Source organism: Corticium candelabrum, chromosome 2 (assembly GCF_963422355.1).
Source record: "Corticium candelabrum chromosome 2, ooCorCand1.1, whole genome shotgun sequence".
In the NCBI taxonomy this organism is placed as follows: Eukaryota; Metazoa; Porifera; class Homoscleromorpha; order Homosclerophorida; family Plakinidae; genus Corticium; species Corticium candelabrum.
The window spans coordinates 5,032,846-5,045,287 of record NC_085086.1 but is presented as its reverse complement, the minus strand read 5'-3'; the positions used below and the strand labels follow the sequence as shown (position 1 = coordinate 5,045,287).

The window sequence follows — 12,442 nt, the reverse complement described above, 5'->3', positions numbered from 1 at the left end:
TCTGCGTGTGTGTGTGTGTGCGTGTGTGTGTGTGTGTGCGTGTGTGTGTGTGTGTATTTGTGTGTTGTGGGTTTGTTGTGTGTGGGGTGCGTGGTACCTGTGTACATGTTTTATGAACTGAACTTCAAAATTTGTTTAGATTAATGTGCCTAGCAAGAGACTTAGAAACGCCCTTTTTGAATATGTTGCTGCTATTAATATTAACTTTAAATAGGTAAGCACGCACGATCCAATCACGGGAGACGTGAGCAGTTTAAATAACTAGCTAAAGTCCATATGTTTTGTGAACAGTTGTACCTGGAGAGCTTCCCAGATTGCAGTCTTCATCTTGCACTTCACAAACTTTAAGGTTGCCTGCGCGACCACATATTTTTTGTCTGCTTCTGGTCCCGGGACCACATTCTTGAGAACAGCGACGCCAAGGAGTCCACTCTTTGATATAATGAGTATCATTTGTCGCAGGAGCTGGAGTTGTAACTGCTCCCCGTTTATAACAGTCCGCGCATGAACCATTACTCAGTGCCAACGACTTCCCCTTGACGTTATCACAGCACTCGGCATATAGTATCAAAGAATCGGCGGCAGGATTGCCCTTCTTATAGTCACAGTCCGCGATATCAAAGCAAACACCTGGAACATGAATTATGGGTCTGCCCTTGTCTTCTATTGACTTCCAACGATGTGATTCAAAGTTTCTTACCTGGTTCTGTTGGCTGGCTCTAAGCACACAAAGAAATGAAGGAACTTAAAGTAACGTACAATCTAACCCACTCTTACCTAGCACGTAGAAAAGGACAAAGAAATGCAGATAACTGCAATAAGACGACGAATCGTAATACGCATCTGTTTGGGCATCAAAAGAAAAAACCAAAAGCGATGTTTAGGCAAGAAGAGCACAAGTAAAACAGACCTACCATTGTCTTCCTAGAGCAACTTTGTGTGTATTAACACTGGGAGAAATTAGTTCTTGCACTAGCACTGTGGCTTCACATCAAAACGTATGACGCATGTGATAAGTCATCAATTAACTGACTAATGAGGTGTGCACTGATGATGTAACACGAGATTGCCTACACATTGTTGTAGTCAGACCGCTAATCAATACCGTTAACTCATTCCGAGGTCGCCAATGATGTTTCTTCATCGCCTTTTGCTCTTCTGTCTGCTTTCTGCTGTTTCGATCGCAATCCCGCAGGTGGTGCAAGTTACATAATACTTACTCGCCTGCAATCTCTAGGTGTTGTTGTCTGTTTTAGAGATTTAGGAGAAGCGATCATGAGACACCTGCTGGAGGTAACGTGCGGACTCACAGCTTTGTAGTACAATGTTTCAGTTTTTTGTTTGTTTCGTTTCTAACTAAGACGATCAGCCAGTTGACGGTGGTTGGTCAGAATGGAATCTATGGTCAAAGTGTTCGAAATCGTGTGGAAGAGGTGGCAAATATCGCTCTAGATCTTGTACAAATCCCTCTCCATCACATGGGGGCAAAGTCTGCGAGGGATCGGGACTAGGCTTTGTCAGCTGCAATGAACATTCATGTGAAGGTGTTTATAGTATCTATCTAGTAATCTCAGAACACAATCGTGCGTGTATAGAACCGTTTACACATCTCTTGAATTGTGGGTATCAATCTATTTTGTGTTAGCGGAAATTCTTATTACTCTTAGCTGTGGAGTTGCGCGTGTGGGTGACAAAGATGTAGACGTCCGCGTTTCGGTGACAAAAGATGTAGGCGTGTAGGGTTCGGGGCCTGGTGTATGCGTGTACTAGCTGATGTAGGCGTGTTCTAGCTGATGTAGGTGTGTACTAGCTGATGTAGGTGTGTACTAGCTGATGTAGGCGTGTACTAGCCGCGTGTTGGTGACTAAGATGTAGGCGTCTATGATTCCTAACAACTTTTGCTTAATTTATCATCTCTTTACCTCATTGCATATCAATTAATTAAGGGATGCTGTCTAATGACGTCTAATGACGTCTGACAGGAGCTGATTGTGTCAAACCACAACGGATATGACGTTTTGGTAAACACTTAAGTGGGTCCACCCAGGAGTAAGTAGTAACAGGAAGTGGTCAGTGCTGGTTCCAAATGGGGTGCCAATCTACTTGAGATCAAGTCTTCTTGTTTAGAACAAGTCAGGTATTGTTTGTTCTCTTTCACGCTTTGCATAAGCGTCATCAGTGTGGCAGAGTAGACCACAACTGTAACCACTTTTTGAAATCTTACCAGTGACATAGCAAAACGGAAATGAGGGTGATGTATTAGGAGATGGTGAAAGGAAACTATGGTATGAGTATGACTGTTTTGTTTCCATCGTTATTCCAAGTAGTTAAAGCCACGGCTATTCTTTGATTTTTGGGCTTCTTGTATCTAAAATTACTATAAGCACTACTTGTACTTAGGCAAGTTGGACGGTGGGGATTACTCTAACGCAGCACACACACACACACACACACACACACACACACACACACACACACACACACACACACACACACACACACACACACACACACACACACACACCAGGTGGACCTTCACAACTTTGAATTATTGAACCAGCCCTTTACCATTTGAACCAGTCTGGAATAAACACAACATCAGACAGCTATTTGCAACCCAAATCTTGGAGTTGCTATGTCCATGCAGGCATAGGTTCACTATCGCTACTTTGGCTTAGAATTTCTGTTTTCATCTTATCCCCAATCTGCATTGCTGCTTAGGTGATCAGCTGATTGACATTTTTGTAGGCCATCTTGTAAAAATGCCTTAATTAACGTAAGATCTAAACAATGCCACTCTGTGAAGGACGTTACTTTCAATACATTGTTGGTGGGTGATAAAGGGAGTTTACAAGAGCGAAAGTGTTGTTCATAGAGTAACAAGCGTCCTGGTGATGATTATCACCCCAACTCTTATTCGGCCGCCCTGCATTCTTCTACTTACCACTGTTACTAGCATGTAAATTTCTAACATTTTACAATTATTGTCCGGATTCAGCTGTCGCTCTGGGGAAGATGGAATGCTCTTCAAATACAAAGATGAGGTGGTTGCCAGTAGTAAAGTGGTCTTTCAATTATATCAGCTGAAACCTATGGTTCTTTGACTCCTGCTAGTCTTACTACATTGAAAACAAAACATCAAAAGTATTGCCTGCTAGTAGTAGTTTGTTTTCACAAGCATCTTGTAATCTAATGCAGCAACTGCCTTCGAATGTTTGGATGATGTAAGTAAACTAATAATAGACGTTGATCTTAGTGATTGGGATTTGCCAGATGTTGGAGGTTGTAGCTAGTGTTCCTCAGAAAAAGTTTGACGAGTCTCTTAGACAGAATGCCTAGGGAAAGTGTTCCCTGCTAGGAAGAAATGTCTCCATACAGAGGACCGCTTTTCCTAGGAAATATGACTCCCTATATATGTTAAAGTTTCTTGAATGTAAAACTCGACGAGGAAGAAGAGCAATGAGAAAAGGGTTTATTTTTCATAACACTGACTCCAAATGCCTCTCACATTGTCAAAGAGAGGTAAACAAATTTATAGAGATAGGGTTGTTCATTTTTGGTAATCCATTTGGTTGTAATTGATGACCACAGTAATGGACTAATGTGGATTTGCCTACTTTTGAAGATTTGCTTGTTGTATCTTTAAAGATTAAAATTACTAAAATAATCTGTCTATGCCCGCCTGCCTGCCTGCCTGCCTAACTTACCGCATGAACTGGGAAGAAAGGCAGGGCTCATTGAAGGAATATGAGTAGACGCAGAGTTTATGTCACATTCACGACGACGTGTTTCTGTGACTCTCCAAAAATGCAATAAGAAAGTTTCTTTGAGAAAAGTGTCTAAGTTGTCAACAAACAGACTAATGGAGGATAATGTAGGTAGCAGAGATGGATACAGTCAGTGCTTCACACATTGAAATAGTTGAACTTGTTTATGAAGCACTTTCTTTTAATTATTGAAAAAATCATATATTCTAGTGTGTAGAGATGATGTATTCTAATAAAATAACCTGCCTGCCTGCCTGTCTGCCTGCCTGTCTGCCTGCCTGTCTGTCTGTCTGTCTGTCTGTCTGTCTGTCTGTCTGTCTGTCTGTTTGTCCAATACATATGTTTTCAACATTGAAATCTACATACAACACAACTAAGCAACTCTACTGTCCCAATCGCACATACCCTCTATCAAACTAAAAACCTACTGTGTGTTTGTCTGTCTGTCTGTCTGTTTGTCTGTGTCTGTGTTTGTAATCAGTGCTTGTGGAGACACAATTCATTGCTTCAAGTTATTTATCAACAATTCATGCCAGAGTCATGGAGCATGCCTGTCGATCTTCCTAATAAGTTTCACCCACTCTATCTAAGATTTATCAAACTGCTTACTTTACTCTGACTTTTCATATAATAGTACTTTTAGGCACATATTATCATCTGTGAATTAACAGTGTCACTTGCCCAGAAACAACACAACGATCCTGACAGCTAGCTGCTCTCAGACTTTGTGTACATATGGGGAATCGTCTGAACAACTCGTTGCCGATTCTCTGCTTCTGCGGCTGTCTGGATCGTAGGTTTCCTGCAGGAAGATACCTGGCCTTGTATCTTTGTTTCAACAAGCTTTAGTATTTGGTGAGAGTTCTACTTTAATTGAAGTCCCTAGTTTGGACTTTGTAGTTAAGTTCATTACACCTAAAATGATGCAGCTGTCTTACTTGCACCAATCAACCTAAGTGTCGTGGTGCTTGTTTTTGCTGCTTGTTTATCATTATTGTATGCGAAACATGTCTACATAGAATGAAGGACCTCTTTTTTTACATAGCACTGCATGCCGTTTGGTTGCAATGGTTCGCTGTTATTGTAGTTTGTTTGATATACATGTACATTCGCCGTATTCTATTAATTAAGTTACATTTTGTCTTCCAAGTAGCATTTCAATTACTAGTAGTATGTGGACAGTATCTGGTGGTGTTGTTGTTTTGATTGGACTACAGTGTGTTGTACTGTAGTGACAGGGGTCACAGGTAGTCACGTAGGGCCTTGCAGCAAGGAGAATATACAAACTGTCTGTATTGGCTTTCTTTTTGTCTGTTTGTTTGTCTACCTGTCTGTTTATCTACTTAATCATGATTACAATATGTTTGTGGAAAACTGTTTTCTTATGTCAGCTCCATTAGTTGTGATTCATGGCGGATTTGGGAGCTGGTCAAACTGGTCGTCATGCAGTGAAACGTGTGGAGGTGGGCAAACCCTTCGAACAAGGCTTTGTAGCAACCCGACTCCTTCCACTGGAGGAAGACCATGTGAAGGGAACTTTTTAGACGTTGGCGTTTGCAACAGCATTTCTTGTTCAGGTTTGTGTGTACATGCCTTGTGTGCATGTGTGTGTGTGTGTGTGTGTGTGTGTGTGTGTGTGTGTGTGTGTGTGTGTGTGTGTGTGTGTGTGTGTGTGTGTTCAGACGTGTATGTGCGTGCATGCGTGCGTTTCTGTACATGGTTTTGCTTGTTTCTTTGCTTTGGGTGATATTGCATTTTATGCTATAGTACTTTGGGACTTATATCGCAATTACAATTGAGTTTCAGTGATCTAGCAAGTGGTAGTATTTTGATATGATTATTGAGCATTTTAGTGTTTGAAATTCTTGCTCACTTGCTTGCCAATGGTGAGTTTAGCTCGTAGTTATACCTAGGTATTGTTAGGTCATGAGTTTTATTGTCAACCTTGAAGTTCCATGTAGACAGATAGTAGGTATGTTCATTCTATGGTAATTGAGTTAGGGTTAGAATTTTGCACATTTGCAAGTGATAGTTGCTTTGCATTTGGTTTGCAAGTTTACTAAGAAATCAATGGTGGCAATCAGAGTTGGTTTTGAAAGTATTAAATATAACTGAAATGTTTGTAGCAGCTTAGAGAGTTATAAACTACAATTTAACAGCAGCAATTAGTCATAAATACATTTAGACTGTAGTTGTTGTCTTGCTGTGATATAGCTAGTCTTGCATACCTTACGCTTCCCACTCTCATACTTCCAATTAAGCAAGTGTGAGGGCAGGGAAGGGTCTGGCTACGCGAGACTAGTCCTGAACCAGTGTAAATGATGGATAAAGAGTGAAGCAACTTTTGTTCTTTTTAGTTGATGGTGGTTGGACAGAGTGGACAGATTTTTCACAATGTACTAAGTCATGTGGGTTTGGCTCTCAAATACGGTCAAGAACATGTACGAATCCAGAGCCAAAGCACGACGGCAAACCTTGCTTTGGACCTAGAGAAGAAGCAATAGAGTGCATCATTGTTGATTGTCCAGGTTGGTGGAGACATATAGTTATTTTTATTGCTTACAGTTTACGTTTGGGGGAAGATGACAATACACAAAGGTTGGATAAAAGTGGCACTAGCTAAAGCCCTGTCCACACTGGCAACTGGATCGCGATCGGTGATCCAGCCGCAATGCTGTCCACACTTGCAACTGGACCGCGATCTGATTGCGATAAATCCAATCCACATCGCAAGGTGGTTTTGATCACAATCGGTTGAATCCAATTAGAAATAGTGGGCGTTATCTCCACGTATGCTACGTGTGTAGTCGGAACATCTAGCACTCCTCACTGGTCTTTGTTCTTGCTCACCTTTTGTCATTGTATCAATGCTTTCCGCAAGCAAAGAAGCCACACGTACATATCAGTCATCAGTCACGTGATATCAAAATGAGGTGGAGGTAGCGTGCAGTGTGGACGCTCTCTATCCAGATCGGATCGCAATCAGATCACGATCCATTCTGGTGTGGACAGGGCTTAAACAGCAAGTGAATAGAATCCCAGAAAAGCAGAGCTTTGCATTTGTTGATGCATGATAATGTAGACAGTGCTGGTTCAATTGGTTGGTTAATGCGCTGTTTACACAGCCATCGCAAAGAAGAGAAATGTTCTCACTAAGAAGATTATTCCATGCTTCATAGAAAAATTACATTACCTGAAAGAGCATCTGTTAATTTAAGTTTTAAAGTGATTACATTTTTACGAGAAGAATCGTAAGAGGCTTTGCCGAAATGGTTTGTTTGGGGATGTTGGATGGTTTTACAATGAATTAGGTGACCAGACTATATAGATCATTTTGATTTTGACCATCTGAGTATGAGATTGAGCAGTATTAAGGTGATATCCTCCAAACTGAGGTGCATTATAGTGAGTTTGTCTTCTGACTGAGATGTCAACCAGATGGTGAGATGTACTGGATAGCTGAGTGGCAGTGGGTACCAGTCTCAAGGAATGAGGTCACTTTGTGTCTCAAGAGGATAGATAGGGCACTGAAAGTCTCATGGATTATATCACAATATGGTTTTTGGGTTAATTTGAATGTACGACATGTCTTTCTTTTGACGACGATTTGACTTGTAGCTACAATCTCCTGTTTCAGGACTTGTTCTGTGCCCGATTAGTTATCTAAGGGAACAACCATCCTGATACTTAACAATGACAAGACTGGCTAGGCCAAGAACTATTGGCTTATCACGTGCCTGTCTGTTTTTATAAGACCCTTACCTCAGTTATCAATCAGAAGATTGCGAGGCATTTTGGTTTCGGGAAGCCTCACAACGTCAGAGCAGAAGGGTTCGCACGGAGTTCCTTTGGTGCAAAGGATATATTGCTTGCTTACCAAAGACTGTAAAACCAGGCATGGGTATTGCATGGTTTGGGTGGATAGTACATATTGGGATACCCATACACCACAATACTTGCTGACAACGACAGTATTCGTATTCGACTTGCTTTACAGAGCACTCATTTGTGAGTATTGTTAGCTATACAATGTACTCCAACTACAGTGGTGGAGGTATACGGAACAATTGTAAAGCAATATTATGATTGTATAGTAATTTTATTGCACCTGTGCTTATAAACTTTTGTACACTAGTCCTGATTAGAGATCTTTACAGCTGCTACCAAGACCTGCGTGTAGCACAAACTGTTGAGCAAGTAGTAAAGCATGCCTTGAACATGCTATAAACGATTGCTTTGCAGATAATGTGTTTTAGAATTGCAATATTAAATTGTACAGCACATGCATTTATGCATGTCTCAATGACTATTGATACGGTTTTAACTAAGGCTCAAGCAAGTTGAAGCATTATTATAAGATCCAAAATTACTGCTGGCAACTTACCAAATGAAGACCATGAACAACTCGGTTATCTCAGGAAAGGTCCCTGAAGAGGTGGCACAGCGCCACGCAAAGTTTACTAATTTACCCATTTTTATCAGTAAAACGAGAGTCTTTCAACAAGTAGCCTGTCTCAGGGGCAAGAAAACGTTATTTTCTTTTAACAAATTTACTTGGACATTTATATGGATGATTACGTTGGCAGTGTGTGTGCATTAGAAAGTGCAGAAGTAAATTGTATGTGGGTTTGTGAGTCTCAGGCTCAGTCTCAGTGGTGTAGTTTTAGGAACTATGGGACAATAGACACAGTAGTCAAATTTGTCTGGACATAATTTCAGGCTATTGCCAGCTGCAACACTTACAGCATTGTACTCGTTAGCACTATATTTCAATGTGCTACAATCTATTATATGCATATGATCTATTTTATTAAAGACATGCTTCATGTAATGCTAATTTGTATGAAAAATGTTTCATTGTCTCACAAGTATTTTCAATTTATTTAAAACATGCACTTTATCAAATTGTTTGCTTGTTCGTTGGTTTGTTACTAAGTCCGCTGCAGACGGAAAAATGTCAATTAACGTCAATGTGTGATAATACTTCTTTAGGTAACAAATGCGAATCACTTCTTTCGCCAAATAACGGCAACGTTACAACTCAGAAGATACACACTACTGTTATTGCAACGTACTCTTGCGAGTCAGGATATCTATTGAAAAACGGAGACAGTACTAGAATTTGTTTGCCAAGTGGGCTGTGGAGTGGCACTCATCCATCATGCGAAGGTGAGTATGAGAAAACATTAAAACATGCATGGGCATTCCTCTAGAATTAAGTTTGAGGCTAAATGTTATGGGCATATGATACCGCTAATCGTGCATACTATATACAATGTTACTATTCTTACCATTGCATGGTGTATGGTTCTTGGCCACGTACAGGACTGCTTAAAATCATAAATATGTTAAACCACGTGTGCAGAAAGACTAGACATTTTATTTGCACCAACCTAGCCAGAGTCTAGATATAGACCAAATCTGAAGGAACGGGTGCACTAAAGTGAGAAGGTCTGGTAAGAGTCTACAACCGCGTTTATACGGGGCCGCTAAATTTAATTGTATTCCGGGCTCGATACGGGCCTGTAGACCCCCCTTGCCCGTAGTCCCGGCCAGGCCATGCACGTTTTGCTTTCACACGCCTATACTCTCCGGTCGACCCAGCAAGAGGCGCAGGGTCTGAAGTGCGAGTCAATCGCGTGGTGTAAGCAAAATCTAATGGCGGAACGCAAAATCGTACTATACGTAGACTGAGGAAAAGGTGAGGGAAATAATGGTAAGAACGTGCTAAACCAGCTAGATGGCATAACTTAAATCACTTGAAGAGCACGCGAGTGAGCATTCGAAGTGAGCCGTGCCCGCGTGAGCTTGCTGCCCACCTCGGACCGACTAGTTGTCGTGTAAACACATGGTCCCGGATACGGCCCGGGTTTCATAATGTTGTGTAAACAGGGCTTAGGTACACCGCCACTAGGGAGATGTTATTGGCTAGACTGGTCTGTGCTTGCGGGTTAATAGTTTTGCTAAATTTAAAATATCTCTAGCTCCAGAGAAACTAAAGTACAAATACATATATTAATAATTACTGCTCGTGTTGCAAATCTAGACGGTCGACAGTTGGGCCGAATAAAATATTAACACGATAAAATCTTCAATTTTTAGGTTCAGTTCCTTCAACTGTTTTGTTATTTCCAAAGCACTATTGTTTACTTCAGTGCTTTGTGAAGTAGTGCAGGCGCGGATCTACCCGACGTCCCTATAGTATAGGCACCAACGTCCATAGTGGTTTTGTCACTCATTTCCCCAATGTTTCACGGCGACAAACTTAGACCAACTATCTACATACAATAATATCACTAACCATATCTGCATCCATTACACTAACTTAGAACATAGAAGGCATGCACTTACTCACTGTGCATGCATTTTGTCTTTCTCTTACGCTGGTAGTTTAGTAAAGTAACTTCAGTTGACTGTGCAAAGAGGGACATGCACTCTCGGTACTTTTACACCCTAATTTAATATTTTCTTGTTACATTTAGTTGATAATGTACCAAGATACTGATCTTGATGATTGGCTAATGTCTTAAATTTTTCATTTAGCGTTTTGTGAACCTCCTCAACTCACAAATGGATACCTTGAATTTAGTGACAATAATGAAGTGCATGACGTTAACAGTACAGTGACGTATCATTGTGATCAAGGTTATGAGTTATCTGACGACAAGCAGAAAACAAGAAGATGCCAAGAAAACAGAAAATGGTCAGGAACTGAACTAACTTGCACTCGTAAGTATTTTACAAACTTAGGGTGTAGTCAAAGGACTACTCCTTAGCAACACGAAAAATACAAATTTCTAATTTTCCCTATTTGCAGAAATACAATGCCCGGATATCTCTAATGAAACTATCAAAGATGGCAGTATTCTTAGCTCTCATAGACTGGTTGATTCTATTGCCGTGTACGAATGCATTCGAGGATACCGCATTGTTGGAGACAAAACAAGAGTATGCCAATTGAATGGCACATGGTCGGGCAATCCTCCAATATGTCAAGGTACTGTACATTATACGTATTTTAAACCTTCACATGTAATAGAACTTCTGCAGGAAGCAAATGCGATTCACTTGCTTCACCAACTAACGGCAACGTTACCATTCGAACGGTACATACCATAGTTATCTCGACATACTCTTGCGAGTCAGGATATCGAATAAAAAACGGAGACAGTTCTAGAGTTTGTTTGCCAAATGGGCTGTGGAGTGGAAAGGAACCATCATGTGAACGTAAGTAAATATGAGAAAAACCGGCTCTCCATGTATTGGTATTATATAGTATGTACGCTTGAAGCTTAATGTAGATATTATACTGATGTTCGCGCGTGAGTCACATAAGGTTAATAATATTAATATTGATAAGGTGCCACAGTCCTGCTTCTTACATAAGCTATGCTACACTAGAGAACAATGGCTCGCCCCGTCCACAAATGAATTTGCACATGGCCAGGGAATGCCGATTCTTCGGTACTGCCGCCTTAATTAGTTGCATGGGCATACTGCTTGATATGCAACCTGTGAAAACTGGTATAACTGTATTTTTTGTTTTGGCTACACATTGATTAATTATTAACAAGGCTTGTGCCCAAGTGAAAATTAAGAAGTAATTCTTCTTGTAGAAAATAAATTTAAAGTCTTAATTAATTAATTAATTATTGTGCTAAGCATATGCCATCGATAAAATTTACCTTAATCATGAAGGTAATCTGTGGATTTGCAAAGTTAAATTGCTACAATTTATATACAAAAACCTTTAAAATAAATTATTAACACCTCGTTTATATATTAGCTTGCAGCTGTTATTCTACTCAAACACGTCAAGATGCCAATAAGAAACGACATGCTGGTAACAACAAGTTACGATTGACCTTCATTAATTAACAGAATTAATTTCTACTTGTTCTATTGTAGTTGTTTTAGTGCAAATAACTTCTTCAGCCCAAGAAAAGAATGGACAAGTATCATACAAAGCTAAAGTTAAAAAGGTCTGCCGTGCCAACAAGGCAATAGCACACAAGATAAAGTCTGGAAATGTTGCTTCACTTGCTGTCACCCAGCAAACTCAACATGGAACGTGCCGATGTCCCTACTTTCAGGAAAAAGTTATGTACAAAGTAGGGGTCAAGGTCAACGGAAAATCCGGGGAAAAATGGCAACTTGAAGTGCCACAAAACTTTTATGTGGCAGAATCAACAATTTGCTAAAAGAAGAAAGCAGCTATATTTGCTAATGTCAGTTGTCTTGATAGTAACAAAGGAATGGATGCTGATAACTTTCATTAAATAGTATGAAATTATGACCACTTCTAAATTTCTTTCAACGAATAGTAACGAATTATGTTGTCGTGTACAATATATATATTGCAAGCGTCCCAACATGTGAATAAAATTAACTTTACCAAAAAATTTAATATGCTTAACACATCAGGTGTTGTTCTAATTCATCTCCTTAATTGAAGTACTTTCTTGCTTAAGTTAATAAAGTTAAAATTTTATAAACTTTTAACGGCAAATACGATTTTCCAACTGCATTTGTAAATCTAGGGCTTACAGACAATATTGTGTGTGTGTGTGTGTGTGTGTGTGTGTGTGTGTGTGTGTGTGTGTGTGTGTGTGTGTGTGTGTGTGTGTGTGTGTGTGTGTGTGTGTGTGTGTGTGTGTGTGTGTGTGTGTGTGTGT

General features: G+C 40.2%; 1 protein-coding gene and 1 long non-coding RNA gene across 5 annotated transcripts; one reads left to right on the top strand and one right to left on the bottom strand.

Moving 5' to 3' along the window:
• LOC134198605 (uncharacterized) lies at window positions 1-956 on the bottom strand. Of its 2 annotated transcripts, XR_009972871.1 has the most exons (4): window positions 915-956; window positions 778-843; window positions 701-719; window positions 1-630 (listed from the first exon to the last, which is right to left on the bottom strand). It is a non-coding gene; the product is annotated as an uncharacterized LOC134198605 (long non-coding RNA). The 2 variants fall into 2 exon arrangements; XR_009972872.1 differs by lacking the exon at window positions 915-956 and having other exon boundaries at window positions 778-907.
• Window positions 957-960: 4 nt separating this feature from the next.
• Window positions 961-12,096, top strand: LOC134198603 (P-selectin-like). Of its 3 annotated transcripts, none has more exons than XM_062668019.1 (11): window positions 961-1,195; window positions 1,257-1,293; window positions 1,362-1,544; window positions 5,159-5,344; window positions 6,125-6,295; window positions 8,760-8,936; window positions 10,413-10,496; window positions 10,585-10,764; window positions 10,818-10,994; window positions 11,554-11,610; window positions 11,676-12,096. In XM_062668019.1, exons 1-11 carry the CDS (start codon window positions 1,130-1,132, stop codon window positions 11,966-11,968), a joined length of 1,611 nt encoding a protein of 536 aa, XP_062524003.1. In that variant the 5' UTR covers window positions 961-1,129; the 3' UTR covers window positions 11,969-12,096. The 3 variants fall into 3 exon arrangements, with proteins under 3 accessions (XP_062524003.1, XP_062524002.1, XP_062524004.1); XM_062668018.1 differs by having other exon boundaries at window positions 10,311-10,496; XM_062668020.1 differs by lacking the exons at window positions 961-1,195; window positions 1,257-1,293 and having other exon boundaries at window positions 1,455-2,285; window positions 10,311-10,496.
• Window positions 12,097-12,442: the final 346 nt, after the last annotated feature.

Coding starts and splice junctions, on each gene's coding strand:
- LOC134198603 (XM_062668018.1), top strand. CDS start 1,130: ATGATGTTTCTTCATCGCCTTTTGCTCTTCTGTCTGCTTTCTGCTGTT. Junction 1,196..1,256: donor TTTCGATCGCAATCCCGCAG/GTGGTGCAAGTT, acceptor TGTCTGTTTTAG/AGATTTAGGAGAAGCGATCA. Junction 10,995..11,553: donor AAAGGAACCATCATGTGAAC/GTAAGTAAATAT, acceptor TTTATATATTAG/CTTGCAGCTGTTATTCTACT.